Source organism: Telopea speciosissima, chromosome 3 (genome assembly GCF_018873765.1).
Source record: "Telopea speciosissima isolate NSW1024214 ecotype Mountain lineage chromosome 3, Tspe_v1, whole genome shotgun sequence".
In the NCBI taxonomy this organism is placed as follows: Eukaryota; Viridiplantae; Streptophyta; class Magnoliopsida; order Proteales; family Proteaceae; genus Telopea; species Telopea speciosissima.
This window is the reverse complement of record NC_057918.1, coordinates 57,226,346-57,253,580: the sequence shown is the minus strand read 5'-3', so window position 1 is coordinate 57,253,580 and position 27,235 is coordinate 57,226,346. Positions and strand designations below refer to the sequence as shown.

Below are 27,235 nucleotides of genomic sequence, written 5' to 3'. Positions count from 1 at the left end.
TTGAACTTTTGGATTGTGATGTTTACTTTCTTTTTGGGATTGTACGTACTTGCCTTTTTTCTTCCTTCGATGTGGTGCTTATGTGATCCTTGTTGCTTCAATGAGTTTCCTTATTTTTGCAATCCCTGGTGGTCTGTAGTCCTTAGGGGTATCACGTCTTAGTGGTCAGTGGACGTTGGTGGCCAACGGGCCTTGATGGCATTGCGCCTCTGTGGTCTATGGACTTTGGTGGCTAAAGAGCCTTGATGGCATTGCGCCTTAGTGGTCAATAGACCTTGGTGGCCAATGGACCTTGGTGGTATTGCGTCTTAGTGGTCAACAGACCTTGGTGGCCAACAGGCCTTGGTGTGTGGTGGGAGTGGTTCAATCGAGTAGTAGAAGGAGACAAGTATTTCCAAAACCAACTATTTACTTCAAATAAAAATTTTCAAATTATCCTTGAAAACAGTAATGCAATCTACTGCTACTGTTGCTACTACTACTGCTGCTACTACTACCACTACCACTACTGTTGGCAGTGCTGCTGCCGTTACTCTACTGATAGTATTTCTTCACGTGTTCCGAGTTCCAGGTACGGTCTACCTTCTTGCCCCTCGGAGTTTTCAAGCGGTATGTCCCTGGATGTATTTGCTTGGAAACTATGTAAGGTCCTTCCCAGTTGGCTGATAGCTTCCCTTCCTTCCTTAGCTGCGATGCACTTGCCCTTCTTAGGACTAAGTCCCCCTGGTGGAATAATCGTTCTCACACCCTAGCATTGTAGTACTTGGTTGTGCGTTGCTGATATGCCATGTTCCTCAGCAATGCCTTCTCACATACCTCGTCCAGGAAGTCCAAGTTTGCTCGCAGTCCATCTGTGTAGGTTCTCTCATTAAAGTGCAGTACTCTGGGGGACATGGCGAGGACCTCTACTGGTGCCAGTGCTTCTGTGCTGTGTGCCAAGCGGAATGGGCTTTCCCCTGTGGGTGTTCTTACTGTGGTACAGTATGCCCACTGATGAGCACATTTATGTGTGAAATCTTAGGACATAAAGCATACATTTTATCACATTGGACAGAGTTACTTCGGTGCTTTCTTATGTTTTTTAGGTTTTAGGTGAATTCTTGTGAAAATGGAGCACTAGATGCTAAGAATAGTCGGAAGCGCCCAGGGGTCGAGAAAATCAAGTTTGCATTGAGCACTGAAAGAATCATGCCAATTAGTCAAATTTGAATGTGATTACAGTGGGTCCCTTAGCATAATTTTGAGGTGTTAATAGTATGGATGCGTATCCCATCGAGTCAGCTTCGCAACGGTTCAAATGACACTTAATTCCGAGTTGAAATGAAGAAGTTACGGCCGTTTCCGTAACGATGTGCGAAAATGGTCTGTAGGGGTTTATTTGTAATTATCAAAAATCGGTCGGGGATAAGGTAAAGCAGAAGTTTGGATTTGAGGGGCTTTAGCAAAATTCGCAAAAGTTATCTTTTCTGTTAGCCGAAAGATTCTATTTGGAAGGCTCTGGAGCAATCCAATTTCAACTTGTGATATCTTGGGCTCCCGAACCCCAAATTGGACGAAATTTGGGTCTATTTTGGGTGATTTTTCGTAAGAAATACAACAGTGAGACCTATATAAGCATCCCATGCTCCATGTTTTTTGAAGGACAGATTTGACATTTCATTAATTGTGAGTAGAATCCTAGTCATCACCCTTGCTCTCTCTCTCCTCCAACTTTTCAAGGGCACTTTTGGAATTTTATTGGGATAGATTTCTTTTGAAAAATATTCTTTCATCCATGGAAGGGTGAAAAGTCAAAGATGCTTTGATCTCATTGCTTGGAGAAGATATCTACAAAGAAAATGAAGCACAAATTAGAACTAGAAAGTTACTTTTGTAAAAATAGAAGGTTTATGTAGCTAGGATTCTCGTCTCTCCCTCTTTCTATTTTTTCTTTTTTTTTCTTGGGAGTCAAGTCTTGTAAAGGAGGAAGGAGAAGAGAATATTCTCTTTTCTTAGGGAATATTTCTCCTACCACTTCCCTCTTCTCCCTTCTTCTCCCCTTCCCCCTATAAATACCCCTTGCCCTTTGGGTTGTAACAAGTTAGTTCTAGTTCAGTTTTTAAGTTAGTTTTAGTTTAGTTTTAATTCAATTTTTAGTTCAATTTATTAGTGAAATTTCTTCTTCTCTTCTTCTAGTTTTTGGCTTTCTAAATTCTAGTTTGATTTTATGTTTTCAATTCCATGGTTGTAATGCTTTTGATTCATGCTTTAATTTTATGCCTTCAATATGGTTGTAATAATTCTAGTTTAGTTTCAAGTTTTCTAGCCTAAGTTCCTAAGTTGATGACAAGACTTGGAGATTTAGAAGAGGAAGCCATGCAAGGTTTGTTCAAGTATGCAGGTTTTTACTCTCTAAACTTTTAAAACTCATTCTCCCTCTCTTCTATCTCATTCTCTCTTCTTCCATCTCATTCTCCTTCTTCTTCTTTTGTTTTTTTTATGTGGTTGTGGTTTGTGGCTGCATTTTTATTCTTTCCAATTCGCGTTAGTTTGATAGGTTAGATGCTCATGTGTTAGGACGCCAATTTAATCCCTTAGATGCGTACTTTTGTTAGATGCTTGTGAGTTAGGATGTGTTAGTTTAATCATCATTAGTTTAATTTAGTACTTTAATTAATTTGATTCACTTTGCATTGTTTTAAAGTTAGTGAAATAGAGTGGCGTACATCTCCTCGTGTTTGACCGTAGCTACGATTGACCCGTACGCTTGCGGTTATTATTTCTTACAAACAAGTTTTTGACGCCGTTGCCTGGGAGATTATTGTCCATTTTATTTTTCTGATTTTTAAGTAATTCGAAGTACTTTATTTTATTTTACCTTTTCTTCTAAAAAAAAAAATCAATTTTTGAAAAACCTCATCTTGTTTCTCTTCTGTTTCAAAGACTGTGCGCCCAATCTAAAGTCCTTCTTATGCTCAAATCCAACCTCTTTTGGTGTCCCTCATAAGATTAAGTTACCTATGACGCTACATCTTGACTTGGTTGGGTCGAATGGCATATGACTTATCTTTGGAGGTGACCAACTTTGATAACAGGAAAGTGACATAATGAGTGCCTTGGAAACAGAAACATATATTAGTCCTCCACTCTACATTAGAATCCAATTGAAGTCGCTCGTAGGTGATTCTTGAAGACTATATAGGTTCCCTTGCTGTCAACGGTTTAAGTTATAATAAAACCGCAAGCGTGCAGGTCAATCGTAGTTACGGGTCGAACACGAGGAGATATACGCCACTCTATTTAACTAACTTAAAAGTAATGCAAAGTGAACCAAATTAAAGTGTTAAATTAAACTAATTAAACTAACGAAAATCAATGCATCCTAACTCATAAGCATCTAACAAAATTAAGGGATTAAATCGGCATCCTAACACATGAGCATCTAACCTATCAAACTAAAGTGAGTTGAAAAGAATAAAAATGTAGCCACACATACTAACCACATAAAAAGAAATAAGGGAATAAAAATGCATCTACAAACCACAATCATCTAAAATTAAAATAAAAGAAATAGAGGGAGAAGAAGAAGAAGATAGAGAGAGATAGAGGAGATGGAGAATGAGATTGAGAGTTTAGATAGTAAAACCTGGATGTGCTTGCATGAATGTAATTGAAAAGCTTGAATACTTACATAAACTTACCATGGTCTCCTCTTTTAAATCTTCAAGTCTTGTCATCAACTTAAGAACTTAGACTAGAAGGCTTAAAACCTAAACTAGAATTAAGAAATTACAACCCAATTGAAGACTTAAATTGAAATTAAAGCATAAACTAAACCTATTATAACCATTAAATAAAAATAAAAAAAGCAAACTAGAACTTAGAAAAGCCAAAAATCACAAATTAGAAGGAGAAGAAGAGAATAAATTTCACTAAATGAATGAGCTTAATTTACAAGAGAGGTAGGGGATATTTATAGGGGAAAGGGGAGAAGAGAGAAGAGGGAAGTGTAGGAGAAATATTCCCTAAGAAAAGAGAATATTCTCTTCTCCTTCTCCTTTACATTGCCTTGAATCCCAAGAAAAAAAAAAAAAATAGAAAGAGGGAGAGAAAAGAATATTGTTTACATAAACCTTCTATTTCTAGAAAAATAAATTTCTAATTTTAACTTGTGCTTCTTTTTTTTTGTAGATATCTTCTCCAAGCAATAAAATCAAAACATATTTGATTTTCAACCTTCCATAGATGAGAAAATATCTTTCAAAAAAAATCTATCCCAAATGAAATTCCAGGATTATCATTAAAAAGTTAGAGAGAGAGAGAGTGATGACTAGGTTAGTGATGACTAGGATTTCACTCAACCAAATAACAAAATCCCCAATGTGTCCTCTAAAAATCGTGGACACCTTGTGGGCCTTCAAAATTAATGGAATCTAATGGCAATGTGGGTCCCTCCATGTGGGTAGCAGTCCTTCTCTCTCTTCAAGAATGCAAAATTATCAAAACGGCCCTGTACTTACAGTAGACCTCCACCATTGCTTAGAAATATCTTCTATAATGTCAAAAATATCCTTGGACAGTGGTAGACTGACTATGGGCTTGCACTACACCTCCTTTCTCACCCATTATCCTTTCTTGGGCTGAAAAAAAAATCAACTGTAAGGTGGGCTAGATGAATGCGTACTTGCATTCCGTTACTTCCAACTTGCTCCAAATTTAGTCATCTTTACAGCCATGGAAGGAAAAATGGCAACTTTACGTGTAACTTGGGACATGCAACTCCTGATAATCCAGAATAGCCCAAAACCTGAAAAACACAAGAAGGCACCAAAGTAACTCTGTCCAATGTGGGAAAATGTATGCTTTATGCCCTAAGATTTCACACATAAATGTGCTCATCATCAACCTATATTGCAACCTTACAGCTTTGGAACCATTGTTTCGATTTTTGAGGGCAATACACCCACTGTCTATTTATTCCCTCATGTTTTTAGTGAATTTTTTCTAGTCTTTTATTTTTCTTTAATTTTTTTTTTAAGGGAGACCTCAATTTGGGATAAGTGGTTAGTTTATGCATGTCTGGAATAATGGGAGGTACACCTCCACCTATGACTTTAGGGGAAAGGTGGAAACATGCTAAGGCACATAAGACTTTGGGAGAAAGGTGGAAACATGCTAAGGCACATATGACTTTGGGGGAAAGGTTTAAACCAGCTAGGGCGGCCAAACGTAGTGAGTTAGAGAACCACTTTGCACCACCCCAGTACAATTTTGTTCCCCAACCCAGCTATGGGCTTTCAGAAAATTTTGATTGGTCACATCCCCAGACTATCCATGTTATGGAAGGATGCCCTAATCTTTATGGGGTAGCTATGGTGATGAGAATGTGAATCCTCTATTTCAGTACAATTCTTTTAGCACTTACAATCAGGGGTGGAGTGAACATCTCAATTTCTTGTGGGATCAATGGAATAATCAAGCTCGACCACCCAATTTCTAATATCATGGTCAGTTTGGTCCTCCAATGCCCAACCCTCCATTAAATCTCAATGGGCCACCTCTCCTTGAATCATATCACCAACCCCCTGAGTTTCAGAAAATGGGTGAGGAGGCCAGACTGAGTGAGCTTGAGAAACACATAGCCCTTCTCACGACAAGCCAAAATACCATGGAGAAACAACTCTCTCAACTGATCACCATGGTGCAAGAGGAGAAAACGGGTACATTACCTAGTCACCTGAACCGCCCCATCCCCAGTTTAATGATGTTGCAAGTCCACCACCCCAGTTTGAGGTTAATGAGAGTCACTCCCAACACAATGATTTTCAAGATGATTTATTTGTTGAGATTGAGCCTCCTGAATATGTTAGTGAAGCAGAGTTTGATAGACCACCTAGGGACGTCCAACTTTTGCTTAAAATTTTTGATTTTAGTGAACCTAGTATTTCCACTGATTTAGAATCAGATTTTTATAATAGCATAGAAACCCTGGAAATTTGATCTCACCCTCTCTCTTTGGTAAACCCAGATAATTGTCATTTTGAGGATTCCATTGTCTCACATGTTGATTTGTCCAAACCTCCTAGGTTTGATGATTTTATTGAGGAGGACAATGTTAGTCATGATGCTTTTGAAGTAAATTATCATGATCCTTATTTGGCAAACTAAGTTCTACAAAGAGCGGATAGTTTTATTGCTAGGATTGATTTGAGTAAACCTTCCATTTTTTATGATTATTTTGATGAGGTTATTTATAATCCTTTTTATGCTTATTGTGATCCATTCTTGGTTGATTTTTACGATAATGACATGTGTTCTACATTGCAAATGGGAGAGGATGGGAGGATTTATGGCCTAAGTTTCAATGCCTTCATTTTTCATTGTCCTATGAGGATAGATTTTCCTGTTGGGTATTTCTCATTTGTGTTTAACTTCCATGTTATTTCTCACTTTATTAAAATTCATGGTCAAGTATTTTTTTGTTCTGAAGCTATTTCTCCATTTATTGGCCATGGATTGGGATTTCTGTTGTTGCTCCTAGCACTTTTTGTAGAGCTCATGACTCTTCATGATCCTCTTTGTTGATTATATCTGGTAAGCCCCCTCATCTCCTCCCTTGTCCTTATTCTTTCTTTTATGCATGCATTGAAGACACTGCATGACTTAAGTGTGGGGGGGTGTGTGAGCTTGCTTATTTGGTAAATTTTGATTGTGGCGGTAGTTTGGTTGTGTGCATACATTTCTTTGATTGCGAAGCGAGAGAAAGAAGGAATTAGGTGCCCTAACATGCGAAATAATAAAGAAATCCCTTTTCAAGGACGGTAGTTGGTTTGTATCCGGTGATGGGGATTGAATTGAAAAATATGAGCATTATTTCATTTGATGGCTAGATTCCTCTATGTGTTTTATGGACCCTTTGATCTTTTGGCTAGTAGTTGAGACCAATTTGTTTGTGGCAAGGCAAGGCATGAAAGTGAAAGAAAAAAAAAAAAAAAAAAAAGAACAAGAAATGAAAGTGGAATTCCTTGGGACTAGACAGTGCACTGTTGTCTTAGGAAGCAGGGTGACTTGTTCGAAGTTCCTTGGAAGGAAACTCAAAAAAGAAAAAAAAATCTTGCATCAATGTCTCAATATCTTATGGATATATGCAAAAAGCGAAGCTACCAAGTATTTGGGTGTCTGGTGTGCGCTCCACCATGTCATTTAGAGAATAGTAGTGGAGTAGAAATAGAGTTTGTGGTTGAGAAAGAAAAAAAAAGCTTTTGCCTTAATGCCTGAAAAAAAATAAGGTATGGTAAAAAACACTCAAAGCCTAAGTCTTTGGTTCCATTGATATTATGAGTGGTTTACTTGAAGGTGAGTAGTGTTCAGAACATATAAGGAGATCCCTTAATCTTGATGCATGCTTGTTACTTGAATTGATGTGTGGTGATAAAATTCAAGTGTGGGGGAACCTTTGGCTCCTTGTTCTTTAGTTGAGAACTTTTGGGATTATGTGCACTGTCCTACTTATGCCATGATCAAAATTTGCAGCATTCATTTATAATTGAATTTTGGGTGTATATTCACTGCAAACACCCACAAGACAAAACTCGTCCACTAGGGTAACCTAGGGGTTTAAAGGCTTGTTGTACATGCTAAGTGCAACCGTGATTCCTACGAAAATGAGTTAGGATTTTTGCATTCTAGGTTAGTTTTTATTTTACTTTACTTAAGGATAAGTAACGTTCAAGTGTGGGGGAATCTGATGAGCACATTTATGTGTGAAATCTTAGGGCATAAAGTATACATTTTACCACATTGGACAGAGTTACTTCGGTGCTTTCTTGTGCTTTTCAGGTTTTAGGTGAATTCTTGTGAAAATGGAGCAAAAGATGTTAAGAATAGCCGAAAGCGCCCAGGAGTCGAGAAAATCAAGTTTAGATTGAGCACTGAAAGAATCACACCAATTAGTCAAATTTGAATATGATTATAGTGGGCCCCTTAGCATAATTTTGAGATGTTAATAGTATGGATGTGTAGCCCATCGAGTCAGCTTCGCAATAGTTCAAACAACACTTGATTCCGAGTTGAAACGAATAAGTTACGGCCGTTTCTGTAATGACGCGCGAAAATGGTCTGTAGGGGTTTGTTTGTAATTATCGAAAATTGGCCGGGGATAAGGTAAAGCGGAAGTTCGGATTTGAGGGGCTTTAGCATAATTCGCAGAAGTTATCTTTTCTGTTAGCCGAAAGATTCCATTTGGAAGGCTCTGGAGCAGTCCAACTTCAACTTGAGATATCTTGAGCTCCCAAACTCCAAATTGGACAAAATTTGGATCTATTTTGGGTGATTTTTCGTAAGGAATACAACAGTGAGGCATATATAAGCATCCCATGCTCCACGTTTTTTGAAGGACAGATTTGACATTTCATTAATTGTGAATGGAATCCTAGTCATCACCCTTGCTCTCTCTCTCCTTCAACTTTTTAAGGGCACTTTTGGAACTTTACTGGGATAGATTTCTTTTGAAAATTATTCTTTCATCCATGGAAGGTTGAAAAGTCAAAGATGCTTTGATCTCATTGCTTGGAGAAGATATCTACAAAGAAAAGCAAGCACAAGTTAGAACTAGAAAGTTACTTTTGTAAAAATAGAAGGTTTATGTAGCTAGGATTCTCTTCTCTCCCTCTTTCTATTTTTTCTTTTTTTTTCTTGGGAGTCAAGTATTGTAAAGGAGGAAGGAGAAGAGAATATTCTCTTTTCTTAGGGAATATTTCTCCTACCACTTCCCTCTTCTCCCTTCTTCTCCCATTTTCCCTATAAATATCCCTTGCCCTTTGGGTTGTAACAAGTTAATTCTAGTTCAGGTTTTAAGTTAGTTTTAGTTTAGTTTTAATTCAGTTTTTAGTTCAATTTATTAGTGAAATTTCTTCTTCTCTTCTTCTAGTTTTTGGCTTTCTAAATTCTAGTTTAATTTTATGCTTTCAATTCCATGGTTGTAATGCTTTTGATTCATGGTTTAATTTTATGTCTTCAATATGGTTGTAATAATTCTAGTTTAATTTCAAGCTTTCTAGCCTAAGTTCCTAAGTTGATGACAAGACTTGGAGATTTAAAAGAGGAAGCCATGCAAGGTTTGTTCAAGTATCCAGGTTTTTACTCTCTAAACTCTTACATTCATTCTCCCTCTCTTGTTCCATCTCATTCTCCTTCTTCTTCTTTTATTTTTTTTATGTGGTTGTGGTTTGTGGCTGCATTTTAATTCCTTCCAATTCACGTTAGTTTGATAGTTTAGATGCTCATGTGTTAGGACACCAATTTAATCCCTTAGATGCGTAATTTTGTTAGATGCTTGTGAGTTAGGACATGTTAGTTTAATCATCATTAGTTTAATTTAGTACTTTAATTAATTTGGTTCACTTTGCATTGCTTTAAAGTTAGTGAAATAGAGTGGCGTACATCTCCTCGTGTTCGACCTGTAGCTACGATTGACCCGTACGCTTGCGATTATTATTTCTTGCAAACACCCACAGAACACTCAGTAGTTCCTTTACCCACTTCTCTTTGGCTCCTTCTAGCCTTTTCTTTATTCCATCTAGCAACGTTCTGTTCGTCACCTCCACCTGACCAATGGCCTGTGGATAGGCTACTGATATAGGTCTATAGTCAATATTGTAACTCTGACAGAAAGCTCTGAACTTGGGGTTGTTGAATTGTTTCTCATTGTCAAAGACTATGATCTTTAGCATGCCGAACCTATAGATGATGTCGTCACTGACGAACTTCTCCATTTCATTCTCTGTGATCTTGGCCAATGGTTTGGCTTCCACCCACTTGGTGAAGTAGTCTATGGTGACAACCAAGTACTTGCGGTTAATTACCTGATGCTACTGTGAAGTCGCTTGGGATGTCTACCCCCCACATGGCGAAGGGAATGGGATTGAGGATCGATGTCAGTTTAGTGGCGGGTAGATGGGGTACAAGGGCGAACAGTTGACATTGCTCATATGCCTTGATGTACTGTACTGCTTCCTCTTGCATTCTAGGCCAGTAGAGTCCCTGGCGGAGGATCTTGTAGGCTAGGGCTCTTCCTCCCATGTGGCTTTCGCATATCCCCTCATGTACCTCTGTCAGGGAGTACTGGGCTCCCTTGGGTCCTAGGCACCGAAGCAGTGGTGCTGTGGCCCCCCTCTTGTATAGTACTCCATCGAGGACGGTGTACTTTGCAGCTCTCATCCTTATCTTTTTTGCCTCGACCTTGTCTTCCGGTAAGATTTCGTTCTGTAGGTAGTTGAGTATAGGGTCCATCCAACTAGCCCCTTCCTCAATCTCATTGACCTGCTTCACCTGATATGTTGGCTCATATAGTATTTCAACATACACCGCACTGGCCAGGTTTCTGAGTTCATCATTGGCTAGCCTGGATAGTGCATCTGCAGTGGCATTCTCGACCCTGGGAACCCAAACCATCTCGAACTTCATGAACTCCCCGATCAATTCTCGAGCACGTGCTAGGTATGATGCCACTCGCTCGACCTTCGCTTCATACTCTCCATTCACCTGGTTCACTACAAGTTGGGAGTCACTCCGGATGGATAGGTGTGTGACTTGAATGGCTTTAGCCACCCGGAGTCCAGCTAGTAGTGCTTCGTACTCTGCTTCATTGTTGGATGCTGGGAAGGTGAATTGGAGAGCGTACTGGATTCAAAATCCTTTAGGGCTGGTGAGTATGAAGCCAGCCCCACTTCCTGTGGTGTTACTCGAACCATCCACGTACATCTCCCACGATCCTCGATCATGCTCCTCTGGTTCCTCTGCTTCTGGTTCGATCTCTGGCAGGGTGCATTCAGCGACAAAATCTGTCAGGGCTTGGCCTTTAATTGCCATCCTGGGCTGGAACCTGATGTCTTGCTCACTCATCTTGACGGCCCAGGCGATCAATAGTCCGAAGATGTCTAGTTTGTGCAACACCTTCTTTAATGGTAGGTCAGTGAGGACCCTGATTGTATGGGCTTGGAAGTAAGGTCTTAGCTTCCTAGCCGCGATCACCAATGCATAGGCGACCTTCTCAATCCTTATGTACCTGGTCTCTACATCAATCAACACATGACTGACATAGTAGATAGGTCTTTGTACCTTACCCTCTTCCCTCAACAGTACCGCGCTTACTGCGATGGAGGTCACAGCCAAGTAGATCTGTAGTTCTTCATTGGGTTCTGGTCATCCAAGCAGTGGTGGACTCTTGAGGTATTCCTTTAGCTCATCGAACACCTTCTAGCACTCCTCCATTCATGTAAAGTCTTTAGGGCTTCGGAGGTTCTTCAATATCTTAAAGAATGACAAACACTTATCCCTTGACCGTGACACGAATCTTGAAAGGGCAGCGATCCTTCCATTTAACCTTTGTACTTCTCTGACCGTCCGAGGTGGTGCCATCTCTTGAATGGCTTTGATCTTGGATGGGTTGGCTTCTATTTCACGTACTGAGACCATGAGCCCCAAGAATTTCCCCGACGTTACCCCGAATGCACACTTCGTAGGATTTAGCTTCATCTGGTTTCTTCTTAGTACAGTGAATGTTTCTTCCAGGTCGGCCAAGTGTTGGTGGGCTCGAATGCTTTTCACAAGTATGTCATCCACGTACACTTCCATGTTACGTCCGATCTGTTCTTTGAACATCCTGTTGACCATCCTTTGGTAGGTGGCCCCTGCATTCTTTAGTCCGAATGGCATGACTCGATAGCAGTAGTTCTCCTTGTCCATTCAGAAGGCGGTGTAAGACTCATCATCCTCATGCATGAGGATCTGGTTGTAACCTAAATAGGCATCCATGAAACTCAGCATTTCATGTCCTGTGGTGGCGTCGATCAATAAGTCGATCCTGGGTAGTGGGTACTCGTCCTTTAGGCATGCCTTATTCAAGTCAGTGTAGTCGACGCACATTCTCCACTTCCCATTAGGCTTGGGTACCATGACCACGTTTGCGAGCCAGGTAGGGAACTTCTTTTCTCGGATGAATCTTACTCGGCTCAACTTCTCAACCTCTTCCTTGATAGCTGCTTGTAGGTTGAGGGCAAAATTTCGTCTCTTCTGCTAGACGGGCTTCCTGGTAGGGTCTACGTGCAGTCTGTGCTCTGGTATGGACCTGGGTATGCCTGGCATGTCTGTAGTCGACCATGTGAAGACATCCATGTTGCTATGGAGGAAGTGCCCCAACTGTTCTTTCTGCTCCTTGCTCAATAACAAGCCAACCTGCACGACTTTGGAGGGGTCATCCCTACTGAGTGGCCATGGGACAAGGTCCTCTACCGGCCTCCCTCTCTTCTCTGTGAGTTCATCCCTTTGGTTACTGACTAGGCTCTGTATGCTCAATGCCATCCCCCATGTGTTGCCATTGTTCTTCTTCACGAAGGTGGCGTAGCATTCTCTAGCCTTCTTCTGATCACCTCGGACTTCACCCACTCCATTGTCAGTGGAAAACTTCATCTTCAGGTGGAATGGGGATACGACACCTCTAAGGGCTACTAGAGATGGTCGCCTTAAGAGGCCATTGAATGACACCATGAACCTGACGACCATGAAGTTTATCATGATGGTCACCTGTCGATGGTGTTCTCCAAAGGTGACGAGTAGCTCTATGGTGCCTCTGATGGAGGTCGTGGCGCCCAAGAATCCATGGAGGTAGGTGGGCTCCGGCTTGAGTTGATCATCTCCGAATCCGAACTGGCGGTAGGCTTCCAGTGAGAGTACGTCCACAGACGCCCCTGTATCTATCAGCACCCTATGCACCGGTCGGTTAGCTATCTCTACCTGTACTACCAGGGCGTCCTCATATGGAAAGCTTACACCTTCCAAGTCTGCATCTGAGAAGGAGATCACCATCTCGATCTTTGCCATCTTGCTTGGCTTCTCTATTACTCCCACGAGCCTGGCATGGGCTTTGGCTTTCCTGGTTGATTCTTGCCCCGGTCCTCCGAGTATGGTGAGGATGGGGCCTCCCTTGGTGCCGCTTGGTTCTAGTACATCTCTCCTCTCTTCTGTGTGGTCTCTCTCCCTATCTCGATCCGCTCTCCTTTCTTTCCTCCTTGGCTCTTCTCTTTGTCGAGCATAACCTCGGTCACCATGGCCCAAACGGCCGTCACGCCTTCCTTTTATGTATTTGTTCAAGATTCCTACTCTCACAAGGTTTTCTATCTCCCTCTTCAGTTGGTACCAATCCTCTGTGTCATGCCCGTTGTCCTTGTGGAAGAGACAGTACTTGTCAGGGTTTCGCTACTCAAGTCCGGCTAGCATAGGTCGTGGCCATCGGATTAGGTCACGATCTTGGATCTGCATGAGGATCTGCGACCTGGTAGTGTTTAGAGGTGTGAACTCTAGACTGCTTGCTCGTTCACTCCTTTCTGGGCGACAGTCTCCCCTTCCTGAGGTGCGGTCACCCTTGTCTTGCCTACGCTCGGTCCTCGACCTTTTGCTCTCTTTGCGGTCGTCCGTCGCCGGCCTCTTGTTGCCCTGGGGCTTAGCTTCAATCGCCTTCTTCCATCCTTATACTATCTTTACCATGTTAGCGAACTCGTTATAGCGCTCCAGGAGCTCGTTCATGGTCTTGGTCTCATGACGTGCCAGGTCCTTGATCAATTCAAGGTCCTTAATACCCCCTGCCAGGGCTACATGTTCAGTTTGATCATCTACGTCTCAGACCTCCAGGGATTCCTTGGTGAGCCTGTTGACATACTCCCTGAGGGTCTCCCCAGGGTTTTGTATCGCGTTCAGGAGGTTGACGATGGTCTTCTTCTGCTTGATGCTGCTCTAGAAGCGGGTGACGAATTGCTCGCACAGCTCTGCGAACGAACCTATCAACCTCGAACGTAGTCAGGAGAACCATGAAGTTGCTGCACCTTTGAGAGATGCAGGGAACGCTCCACAGGATACCACGTCCAATCCACTATATAGGGTCATCATCCCGTTGAAATAGTTGATGTGGTCATTAGGGTCTGTGGTTCCACTATAGAGCTCAAAGGTGGGTAACCTGAACCTAGATGGGAGTGTGGCTGACATGATCTCCTCTGAGAATGGATGTTGTTCGGGTATTGAGTGCATCTCGCCTTTAGTCTGCTTCTTCAGTCCTTCCAACTTCTCGTCCAACTCCCGGAGTCTCTTGTTTAGCTCCTCATCTCGCGATGGTCTCTCACGCTTGGCTGGTCGCTCGCTGTGACCTTGTTCTCATCCTCTCCTTGAAGTCTCCTCTTGCCTTGAGTATTGGTGGGATGGTGAAGGGTCACGTCGTGATGAGGCTTGACGTGAACGTGAGGGGCTATCATCCCCATCGGAGTGACTCTGCTTTGGTACATAACTCCCCATAGCCGACCTTGGAATACTGATCTCCTGATCGAGCCATCTGGACTTGGTGCCACAGTTCGGTGTGATGGTGTTCTCCCTTGATCTGACCGTACTGGGAGGTCTATTATTCTCCTTGGGAGTTGGGATGGCTCTCCCTGCTGTCTGGTGTGCCTCTCAGACCTGTCACCTCTAAGAGGTGATCTCCTGGGGTTTTGCTCTCGTCTACGACTGTGGGTCACCTCTCTCTGTCTCAGATATTCGTGAAAGAGTCGTTGGTCGTCGAGGATCTGACGCTGCAGGTCATTGATCTGACCTACGGTTGCTGGTGCATTGGGGTCAGGTGCTACCTCCACCACCACTTCGTTGTTGGGTTCGACTACCACAACGTGATCCTCAGCCGGGATCGCCCTTTACAGAGAGACATGGTCATTGGCTCTGCGACGAGAGCTCTCTGGAGGAGGTGATGCGTTCCCTTCCCTTGGGGCGTTGTTGGTGGAGGGAGCGGTCTTCTTGCCTCACGGTGCCATGATTGAACAGGTGTGGAAACTGACTAGTAGAGGTGATGGCTAGCGACGTTCCCACAGACGGCGCCAATATGTTGCGTCAAGAAATCGCTCAGCAGTCCTTCGAGTGTCGTAACCTGCAAAAGACCCTGGGTGACAAAGGAGAACCGGTGTGGTTCCGGCCTAGGACTCTCCGATGCCTAAGTTAGATCTCTCTGAGCAAACAGATGAGTGAATAGTTAGAATTTAAGATGTTATATGGGGTAAAGTACCTTCCCTTTTATAGTAGAGCCTGGCGGTGTGGAGAGTCCTAGTTGATGTAGAGTGGCCTTCGTAGTTGATAGAGTCCCTGAATAGCGGGGCTTATCCTTGATAGCTTGTCTTCTCATGTGAGGTGATGTCCTTAATAGACTTGATGTCTTGGATGGATAGACTATAGATAGATTCCGAGTGCATGAGTCCGTTCTGACTATGTTAACCAGTAGGCGGTGGCTTAGTGTCCTGGAGATTGCGTACGTCCTGCGAATGGTGGCGGTAGTACTTTGATCTTCGTCTACAGTGCTTCAGCACGTCTGTCCATGTGCACAAGGGTCCGTGCCCAAGGGGGGTGTTCGCCCTAGGGGTCAATACCCAAGGGTTGTCGCCCAAGGGTGTTCGCCCCAAGGGGTGTTCTCCCGAAGGGTGTTCACCCCAAGGGGAGCTCGCCCAAGGGGAGTTCGCCCAAGGGGAGTTTGCCCCAAGGGGAGCTCACCCAAGGGGTGTTACTTGAGGGTGGTCCATGCCTGGTCTTCTCCTGTCCTTGGTGTGGCTGTTCTCTAGTCCCACCACATGGCAGCCTCTGAGTGGTCAGCTCTATTTTGGGTTCATCAGGCATGAAGTCAATAATCTCTTTCACATTTGATAGGCTGCCGATGAGTTTCAGCCAGTGAATGAAGTATGTCAGACCGAAATCAAACGGTCAATAAAGCAACAGGTAGGCATCAGACATGCCACAATAGAAGACCGACTTTTGTGGTCGGAAATCTTAGACATGAGGAACCAAAGCAATCCCAATTGGGAAAAACTTTACAGAGTTACCAGAATGGTCTGCCTAGATACTTACCATTTAAAAACTCTGGGGCAAGGAGGTACTCCGATAAAATCTCGGAGAACTTAACTATTACTAGTAGTCGTTTTGGTTCAGTTCAGTCATAGGTGTTCAATTTGTACTTTCAAATTCAAATTCAATGAAGCTGGTTTAGTTCAGCAAGGTGATGATCGAACGTTAACTATATTGGCCAAGATAAATAAGCTGAAGTGTCATCATGGCGAAACCTCAAGGCACCAAGCCGAGGTGACACCATGGCCAAATTCCTAATGCATTTGAGCCGAGGTAACACCATGGCGAAACCTCAAGGCACCAAGCCGAGGTGATATGATGGCCAAATCCCTATGGCATCTGAGCCGAGGTAACACCATATTGAAACCTCAAGGCACCAAGCCGAGGTGACACCACAGCCAAATTCCTAAGGCATCTGAGCCGAGGTAACACCATGGCAAAACCTCAAGGCACCAAGCCGTGGTGAATGAGCCGAGGTGAAACCATGGCCAAATCCCTAAGGCATCTAAGCCAAGGTGACACCACGGTGAGCCTCAAGGCACCAAGCTGAGGTGAATGAGCCGAGATAACACCACGGCCAAATCCCTAAGGCGTCCTAGCCGAGGTAACACCACGGCGAAACCTAAAGGCACCAAGTTGAGGTGACACCACAGCCAAATCCCAAAGGCATCCAAGCCGAGGTAACACCATGCGAAACCTCAAGGCACCAAGCCGAGCTGACACCATAGCCAAATCCCTAAGTCATCCAAGGTGATACCATGGCGAAACCTCAAGGCACCAAGCCAAGGTGAATGAGCCGAGGTGACACCATGGCCAAATCCCTAAGGCATCCAAGACAAGGTAACACCTTGGCGAAACCTCAGGGCACCAAGCTGAGGTGAATAAGCTGAGGTGACACCACAGCCAAATCTCTAAGGCATCCAAGCCGAGGTGACACCCCATCCAGCATCAAGCTAAGGTGAATGAGCCAAGGTGGCACCTCATCCGGCTCACCCCACCTGGCATCAAGCTGAGATGAACGGGCCAAGGTGGTACCCCATCCGACTCACCCCATCTGGCATAAAGCCGAGGTGGCACCCCATCTGGTTCACCCCATCCGGCATCAAGCTTAGGTGACACCCCATCCAGCTCACCCCTTCCAGCATCATGCCGAGGTGACACCCCATTTAGCATGAAGCGGAGGTAAAAGAGCCGAGGAGGCACCCCATCAGGCATCGAGCAGAGGTGGCACCCCATCTGGCATCAAGCCGAGGTGGCACCCCATCCGACATCAAGCCGACGTGAATGAGCCGAGGTAACACCCCATCCGGCTCACCCCATTTGGCATCAATCCGAGAGGAACGAGCCGAGGTGGCACCCCACACAGCATCAAACCGGGGTGAATGGGCTGAGGTGAATTGTCGGAGATGAACTGACCGAGATGAATTGGCTGAGATGAACTAGCCAAAGTGAACTTACTGAGGAGAACTAGCCGAGGTGAACAAACCGAAGTGTCCCAAATCTCAAACCCACCTAAAAATAAATAAAAATAAAAATCTGACTCCCTTACACCCATTCTATGTTCAAGGGAGTGGGGAGCTTATGATATGGCCAAAAATAGTCAACCAACAAGCGATTGACACATGGCAAGGCCTCACAGGGTAACACCCTAGAAGGATTACGTGACACATGGTGACAAAGCTTGCCTTGGGGGGGCAAGCAACCACTAAGAACATGATCCAAAGAGTAGTTAAGATCAACTGCGCATAAGAGAGGATTCCGTTCCCCACTTGAGAACATCCCCCCATTAAGGGGAATAACCAACTCCACTCCGCCACGTATCAGACGATGGAAAGAAGGGAGATTCCCAACTGCCTTGATAACTGCTCCAGGTATAAAAGCACAGAGAGGGCCCAGGTATGGAATTCTGACTTTAACCACTTACGCCTCTCCGTACCCCCTCTACAATTCATCTGTGCGCCAGACTAACTTAGGCATCATAGAGTCCACCCTCGGAGTCCACTATGGGCCTCTTCTTTGTCCTTTCCTCCTTTTGCAAAACACCCACGTCACCAGGAAGCATTTCGACGGCAACACCTTGCAACCCAAGTGCCCCTTTCAAATTGGACGTATGACTTCTGATTAGCAAATTCCTTTTTTTTTTTTGGTGATACGAAGAGAAAGAGAAATTAATTGAAAATATGAGAAATATATACATTGTTTCCATGGAACACAAAATTACGCCTCCCTTTCATGGCGTGATGAGCCAACTTCCTGACTAAAGTAATAGAATGAAAATCATCACTTATACAAAAAATAAACCCAGGAAGATCATCTGATATCTTCGACAATGTTGGATGGAGTAAGAAGATGAGTGATAAGTTCTTTGTTGCTGAACCAGATTCTTTGATTTTACACTCCATAGATTTTGCATTTTCGAGACCCAAAGCAATGCCAGAAATCCTTATCCACATACTTATACAAAGCAAATGATAGGGAGAACACCACCATGTCCAATCTTCCCTTTAACCACCCCCATATTTAGGATTAGAGCATGACAGTGCTCCTAAAGCTATGGGCTTGCTTTAAACCTATCCAGATCCTGTTAACAACACCAAGCTATAGACTTCACCTTTTGTTAACATCGGTCACTATCCTAAAGATTGTATTTACCCCTATGGTGCAAAAGGTTCTTGTGAATCAATGTAGTTTGATGTTCATAGTTCATCTATGAAGTGGGGGCAAACAAAACCGCTAGCTTGGTTGAAGGAGGCTTGCCAGTTGAAGCGCATGCCCCCCAAGAGGTCAAGGAATCGACTCTCCTGGTTGCATATTTGTGTACGAGAAAAAGGCACCCTCTGGCCCTCCCCCTCGGTAGTGATATCTCTTGTAGTTGGTAGCTAGAGTCCCATTGGGCAGATAGGTAGGATTGGCCAAAAAAAAATCTATGAAGATAAGGACTTTTGGAATTAATTAAGAATAGTAGAAATCCATAATGATTAGATCATATACAGTACTCTTCTGAAAATCTTTCGTTTGTTGGAAACAGAAACTGAACTGAACCAGCACTTGAAGCAGAAAACCGTGTAAAAAAACATAACCTTAATGAGTTGCAGTCAAATTAGATGGAGTGGTCAAGACTTAAAAGTGTCTGAAATTAATAAACCATTCTGAAGTTGTAGATTGAGGAAGTGAGCTAGATTCTTGAAGGAAACAGTTCCCCCCTCCCCGTCTGAAATCCATTTCCTTCATTTCGTTATATAAAGTACAAACAACAATCAAACTAAACTAGTCATATAACTAGAACTAGAGAATACTTTAAGTAGTTGCAGAGGAAAAGGAGAGTAACAAATACATTCAAAAACAAAATTAACTTGTCCTTGGCTGCATTATTGGATTTTCATTTTGTAAAATACATCCATTTCTTTTGCAGGGAAAAAATAATGGTACTTGTCTGATTTAGTGGTTCTCTTTGGCAGTTGCTTCATGGACAATTTACCAGATTTCAGACAGTAATAAGATGGGAAATTGATCAGCAGATTGCAAGAGTTCCAGAAACCAAACCGATGTAAACCAAGTTCGATTAGTATACCCTAATTCACGGTGGTAGAACCTCAGGCAGTAAGCAGATAGATCAATCGGGTATGAAAAGTTACAGTCCACTCCAAATGTATTGCATAAATATTCAGACACTGGTGACTGCAATGGTAGTTAAATTATAGCCTAGTAGTATTAAATGGCCAACCAGTCAGTTCCTTTTTATAGGTGTAAATAGCAGAGACGAAGAAAAGAAAAGGGAGAAAGAAGAAACGAGGAGAAGAAAGTGAGGGAAAAGCTGGCTCTCTCATCTGAGAGAGAGGCCAGCAATCACAATATATAGAGCAACTTTTACAGGGGTAAAATGGGAGCCAAAAGCGAGGATGGGAGGCCCTCTCAGTTTTAGAGCCAAACTGGCTGATGCTAATCCTGAGAGGGATTCTTTTCCAATATGCCCTTCATTTACATACTTCTAACAATAGGGTTTAGAAAAATTTTGAAAATAAAAAAAGATAAGAAAAAAACAGATGAAATATTACTCTGTCACTTGCAACAACAAACAACCACAACATTCTTATTTTCAGCCACCCATCTTCACAGGACATTCTGTCAAGTAGCAGCAAAGAAACAACAAAGGAAGCTACCAATAGAGAAAATGAGAAAGAACATTAAAGGATGAAAGAGTTCATTTCCTCTTATGCTGCAGGGTTAGGGGATACCGAGGCAACAGCCTTCCATAGGCGGACCCACTCTACCATGGCATCTGCCGCTTGTCCGAACAGAGGATCCACTGGACTTAGTTTTTCCTTCACCATTGCCGCTATTTCGAGCACACAATCCTCTGCCACCACTGCAGTCCTCGGCAATCTCACTGACTGGAAGAAAGGGACTACCTCCTCCATCAGCTTCATTCCCTGCCACTCTTTCTTCAAGGTCTCTATGGCATCACCTCTGTCATTCCTCCACACATAGGGCACACCACTCTTCACACCAAGGCCGAGATGATCACACACCACCTTGGCACACATCCCACACCATATATCTTCCACTGTTTCCCACCTCTGCTTGCCCTCCCCCGCCAACCACAGACCTGGGAATAAAGCAGAACCTATCACCTCACGATCAAAAGCTATATTGATCCCACTCAATGGCATCATGGCCTTCAAGGGCACAGTCAATACAGCATCAACATATCGAGCATTCCTCTCCCCTGGCTTCAGGGCTTGTGTGGGAGCATCATAATCTGCCAAATTGAGCCATAGCCCAGATGATAGGGCGCATTTCACTCCACTTCGCAGGCTGAAAGGGTACCCGCGCACGAAGTCTGCACCCTTTTGGAATGGATCATACAGTGTGTTGAAGAAGAATGGGGTTGCAGGAAATCTTAGGTTATGAATATGCTGCGCCACTGCATCAAATAGAAAGCCCCTCCCATCCTTTGTCGGGACACAGTCATCATCAACTGCAACAATGTACTTTTTCCGGGAGACAAGATAACCAAAATACCGGCAGGAGTAACCAGTGAAAAGAATGGAAGTAGAGCCCACAACTCGATCCATATCAGACTTCGTGTACAGATCAATGTTAAAACCTTCTGGTATTTTAAGTTCCTCCTGGAGGTCAGGATCTTTAACAATTATCAGGTGGAATCGGGAAAAGATAGGTCTCCATTCCTCAAAAAAGGAGGTAAGATCAGGCTGGATTGCCGCAACCACAATATCAACCTCGTCATCCTTGATGATAGGATGAGACATTTTCTCAAACTGGAACCAGAACTAATCAAAAGAAAAACAGAAACCCACTTTGTGCTGCCTTTTGGGTCGTCTAGAAGTTTCTGCCCACAACCCACTTAGACCAGATTCAAAATTTTTCAGAGCATCCTGTCAAAGGAATTTCAAAGATAAGGTCTTCTTGAAAGGGAAGGAAAAAAGGAGGAAGAAGAGATAAAGAAGATACAACGAGAGCTTTGAGTGATGACTTACTAGTAGGGAGGACAGGAGTGATGATGTGCTGGATATTAAGCGTCTGAATCAGTGAAAGGATTTGGTCATTGCCAGTTGTCACAAACAGCCTCAATACCTTCTCTGTTAGCTTCCCAGCACTCAGTGTTCTCTGCCATTGAGAAAAAGAATGCTGTGCTCTAAGAGATTGGTTTTGCATAAAGAGGTACACAGTTGTAACTAGACACAATACAGTGTCAAACCAACCTTTTTTTCTCCAATCGTGCAATTAAAACATAGAATGTGTAATCATGAGCATGGTGTCCAATAACAATATAATTCGATAATATATCAGAATGAGAACAATGATAGTCGAACATCTTGCAAGATAATTAGCAAAAATTAGAACCGTGGGGTTCTGTTATGAGTCAAATGATGGAGGTTCATTATTGTGTAAGTTTCAACACCGAAAAAGTGACCAACACAAGAAAGCTTCAAAACTGAAAAAAATAAATTCAAGATAATGAATAAAGAAAGAAAAACATATACTGATGCACTACATTCTGCAACTAAAAGAGCCTAAAGCCACACATCCATTTCATGATGGATTCAAACAATATACCCACCTCAATGCAACATAGCTGACCTTTCAGCAGCACATTTGGTAGACGGATGTGAAGAATGCCTTTCAATGAAGAACAAAGTTAAAATTTTCAAATCGTTTCTCTAACCAAGAAACAAAATACGGATAGACAAATAAAGGAGGCTAGTGGATCACTTTCAGCCTACAAGAATAAGGAAAGCAAACATCCTCTATCAGTGCAGGTGCATCCTCCTCAGATTGAGATGAGCTTGCAACCCAAGCAGCCCACTATTATCTATGGTGGCACAGAAAATAGCTCATAACAGCCTTAACCCTATAAAGTCCTACCCATATAGTCCAGTTACAATTCAAACAGAATTTTTTTTTTTTTTTTTTTGGGGGGGGTGGGGGGTGGGGGGGTGCTCAAACTAAAAGATGCAACATCAAGTTACCACACGTCAAAAACAAATACTTGACCTCCCTCAATATGACAATGTCTAACTTCATAATTATGGTACAAAGATATCTTAAATAAAAATTTTGGTTAATCACCATCATCATCATCATCATCATCATCACCACTACCATCAACATATAATTAAGTAGTCAAACAAAATCACGTATAACCTTATGATTAGAAATGTAACCCCATATGTTATGGACACAATCACACATGAATGTAAATGGTACAATCTAATTCTAGCCAAACCTTTTAAACACCACATAATGGTCCATTTGCTAGCCTAAATTAAAGCCAATGATAGTCCATTGTCCAACAATCAAACAACTAAGGACATTAGAAAATCTTAATGAAACCGCAATGGGTTGGAGCTTTGATAAAAAAATCCTCAATAATCAGAGCTTTAGTCAGATTATTTCTTTCCAAATTACCTCAATATTGAATGAAGGAAACTTCAAATAACCTCTCCTTTATCATCAATAGATTTTGTTGGCTATCAAAAACCAAGGCAAATCAATTTGCCAAGTACAATCCAACTCATCTCAGAAATCAAGGAGCAATTCCAAATACCGGGCAAGCTTAGAAGAATAATTAGAGTGTACCATTGCATCTTTAATCTTTACACCAGAAGCAGTCACTATAAGGTTCTTTTCCTCTCTGATTCAGTTGAATTGCAGCAGGAAATCTTTCATGGTACAAAGTTTAATTTAAAATTTTTGGAGAGAGAGAGAAAGAGCGAGAAATCCTACTTCAAATAAAATTAGTATGAATACATAGGCCTTTTTGAAAGTCACAATTGACTAGTTCATTTAGCCTACTAGAGGTACTATACGAAAATAAGCCTTTTTGTTCCCACCTCCCAACTCTTCTTGTTTGAGGTATTCATTGAAATGTATTCTTAATGAAACATACGAAAGAAATCTAACCAAGTTTCAGTGTCCAACTCCCACATTCCAATGGAACAACTTCATATTTCCCAACTCATCCTATTAAGAACTTTTTAACAAGGACTACAAAAGTTCCTAACAAACTTAACCCTTTTTATGCCACTCAAGTGAGATCTGCAGATCTCATTGTGCTCTTTATGATCTCGAATGGGTGATGCCAACACATCCACCCTTATTAGTATCCGCATGTGATATAGCAGAAGTTATGGAATTTGCTTTGTGTGCTTCTCATAAGAAAAATACACATAAAAGTATTTGATAGATACTCCATGACTTGTATGACATACATGGACATATGAAGATTTATAAGTATAACAGACCCGTGATGCCAAAAGGCTATTAAACAAGGGGTAACAAAATATGTTACATATACAAATTTTATTGTGGAATACAGGTATCTGTCGATTTCTCAATGCACTAGTTGGAAAATTAGGTCAACTAGCTCATGGCATCAATTAGTGTTAATCAGAAGGCCAAACAGCTTCGACTGCCTCACTCATAACCAGTCGGTACATACCCTAAGCTACCAAATCGGTCACTGGAGTGACATTTGGGCAACATTTTAACATAAATTGCCTACCTAAGGTGCTGGAGGAATGATGAACCAATAGGAGCCTAACAAATTTTCCATAAAGAATCACATTACGGTTACCTACGTAGGATCTTTGGACTTTTAAGGCATGAGCTGAGCTGTGGAAGATGTTTCTCCCCCTTCCCCCCCCCCACCCCCCACCCCAAAAAAAAAAAAGTTGTTGTGGTGGTTCTGCCATGGGGAGGGAATTGGTTACTTGATCTATACCAAGACTATCAGTAACCCAAAGGAAAGATACAAAAATGAGGTCACAGCCGCCAAATGGGTGGCAGGAAATTCAGGAAGGCCATGCAGGACCAAAATCCAGAACTTTCAGACTCCGCAATGCAAAATCACTTGGGAAGGGCTGTCGTTAAGTACATCTGTCAGGTCCAAGAGAACAACTCTTTGCAAGTTATTCACTCTTAAAATCCGATCTTCAGCAGTATTCTCCCAAATTTTCAGACATAAGAAGACTAGTAGTATTATTTTCCCAAATTTTCAAATCACTCCAGCACTGAAGCCCTGAATCCCAGAGACTTGTGTCCAAGCTTATTGAATTAATTAAGAAGACTAGTAATTTTATCTTTCCTTTGGATAAGAAAAGAAATCTCCAGCACTGAAGCCCTGAATGCCAGACACTTGTTTCCAAGCTTATTGGATAAATCAAGAAGACTAGTTGTACTTCTTTTCCCCTTTGGATAAGAAAAGAAATATCATTGATATAAAAGTTCTGTACAACAAATATCGGCAATTATCCCCATCAAGGATGCATACAGTGGTAGTGGGTACTGGATCAGCCAGCCAGGATTTCAAGCTTCACCATTCCACAACTATTTCACAAAACTCCAGTGCCATTTTCCATAAGTAGACAAGTATGTTACTGCAAACTCTCGAGACATCCAGCACTGCATGAATATGCAACTATGAACCACTGATTTCTCAATATAAGATATTCTGAACATTGACAAAAACACTCTGGAAATATAATCCCACTTTTCCATTTGATCCCTTATAACATAAATTAAATTTATCATTGAACTAAAGAATTCACCAGATCAAGGCCAAGCTTCCAAGAAGTCAATTCTATTTTATTGGATTCTTTACAGTGTATGACAAACCAACATCCCAACCACAGGTTTAGTAACAATATGCAAATATGGGTCCATAACAAGTACAAAACCATGATCACACCTAGTTTACTAAACAAACTTAACTAACTTTTCATCAATCCACTGAACAAAGGGAACCCATAAATAATGTTATCAAAATTCACCAGACTAACAAGACATTTTCTTCAAAAAAAACAAAAAAGAAAAAAAAAACCCAATTAAAAAAAGATACAGTTTATCCTACCGATGCCAAACTTCAGCTAATCACTGAGCAGACAGTAAAAATCAGAGAAAAGTAGCATATAAATTTAAGTAGAAACTAACTCCCCCAAATAAAGAATTGACTTTAAGATTATTAGAGTCATAAAGCCACAATTAAGATAAACACATCTCACATCATACAAAATTTTCAACTTGAATACATAAAATAAAAAACACTCATCCACCCAATCAGAGCAATTACCAAGTAAGAACAATAATAAGGGAAAATGGAGAAAGCCCTAAATTTTGTATTCCCTAAAAAGAATGAAAAAGGGGAGGAGTAAAGGGGAGGAGGACGTACCCGGAAGAGGTCGAGCAGAATGTGCTCAGGAATGGCAGAGAGATCGGAGAGATGGGAGATGTTAAGGACGGTGGAGTTAATGGCGAGGTAAAGAAGGGAGGGCGATGTTCTCATTCACACATCTCTCTATAAACCTTCCTCTTCTCTCTCCGTTGAACACTGAACAACTCTATGAATTGGCCCAACTTCTACTTGCCTGCTTGGCCGCCTCAATTCCCGGAGTTTATAGAATAACTTCCGCTTATCTCTCTCACCATTGGTCGGTTCGAAGTGTCTCCAATCATAAACCAACACCTGTCTGATATCTTCGATTTCTTCCCAGTTTCCCTTCCGTAGATTGTTGACTCCGATTTTAAAAAGTGTCCATTTGCCATTAACCTATCTTTTGTTTTGCGTCCCAGCCCCAGTGGGAGGTTTATTCATGCGCCGTAGTCCAGTAATCACAAATCGCCCATAATGTTCACCAACTAGTCGGGGTGTCAATTTTGGACCGGACGGAAACCGTCCCACTAGGAACTGGAATTGACACACCCAATAGTTTGTTGGTCTCGATCTGGTCTTAGTGATAGGTTATTGGTCCGGATCTGATCTGGTCCTCGAAATCATTAAGGAACCGTTGGAACCAGAAAAAATGCATACACTTGAATTTGTCTTGCACCATTTTCCTTGCTATTGTAACATACAGTTAAAGTGTGACTTTTATTATACCGTTGTTGTCCAGTTGCTATTAGAACATGATCTAACACTGCAAGACACTTGGCCCCTCAAATTCTAATATTCTACCCCTCTCATATTTGTTGCACATAGAGGACACACACCAGTAGTTAATGAATTGCTTTTGAAAGATTCTAGCTTGCTTGAAATTTCTTGTTCCAATAGAAAAAATGTTTTACATTTGATTGCTCAACAAGGGCATGTTTGGATCCGATTAGGAATCGAAACCAGACCACCCATTAATTAATGGTCCAGGATCTCAGATTTGGAACCGGTGAGCTTATTGGTCCGGATCTGGTCTTGACACCTTAGAGTCAAAACTACTAGAAAACCGGACCGATAGCCCAAAATCGGACCAATTGACACCCCTACCAACCACAGTGAATTTTGTAAGTTCATGAGCACAAGCAATTATTAATAAATAAAAAAAAATGACATCCCTTGCACTGTACTTTGCCCTAATTAAACATCCATCCCTTCTACTTTCAATTATTACTCCCCCCTCTGCAACAGTGTATAACCTATTACAATTAGACCCAACTTGTTAGTGTTTGTTTGTTAAGTCATGACGTGGCCAAGGAGAAAAATTGTAATCCCCAAAATAACCTTTGGTGTATGTAACATGATATTTTTACCCTTGGGATAAAATATGGTGAGAGACACCCTTTCATTTCGTTTTCTTCTTCCTCCTCCTAACCTCTTGATGTCTGGCGAAGAAACCAACTCCCACAGCCTGGTTGCAAAAAGAGAGATGATCATCACAGAACGTCATATTCTTCATCCTAATCTCATGTTCGAGTTCATCTTCTTCTTCATCCTCACTACATCTTCTTCCTCCTAACCTAAAATCGTCGACAAGCAGAAGTTACTCACATGACCTAAATCCTAATGCGCCGAGAGAAAGGACATCATGGGAGTTTATTTGAAGAG

General features: G+C 42.1%; 1 protein-coding gene across 1 annotated transcript; it reads right to left on the bottom strand.

Moving 5' to 3' along the window:
- Positions 1-19,942: 19,942 nt before the first annotated feature.
- Positions 19,943-25,934, bottom strand: LOC122655329 (probable UDP-arabinopyranose mutase 5). The gene is made up of 4 exons (XM_043849533.1): positions 25,592-25,934; positions 21,399-21,528; positions 21,283-21,296; positions 19,943-21,191 (listed from the first exon to the last, which is right to left on the bottom strand). Exons 1-4 carry the CDS (start codon positions 25,703-25,705, stop codon positions 20,112-20,114), a joined length of 1,338 nt encoding a protein of 445 aa, XP_043705468.1. The 5' UTR covers positions 25,706-25,934; the 3' UTR covers positions 19,943-20,111.
- Between the last annotated feature and the right edge of the window lie 1,301 nt (positions 25,935-27,235).

Excerpts from the sequence above, each read along its gene's own strand:
- LOC122655329 (XM_043849533.1), bottom strand. The coding sequence starts at position 25,705 with ATGAGAACATCGCCCTCCCTTCTTTACCTCGCCATTAACTCCACCGTC. Across the intron at positions 21,529-25,591 it reads TTCTGCTCGACCTCTTCCGG|AGAACACTGAGTGCTGGGAA; the intron begins GTACGTCCTCCT and ends TCTCAATGGCAG.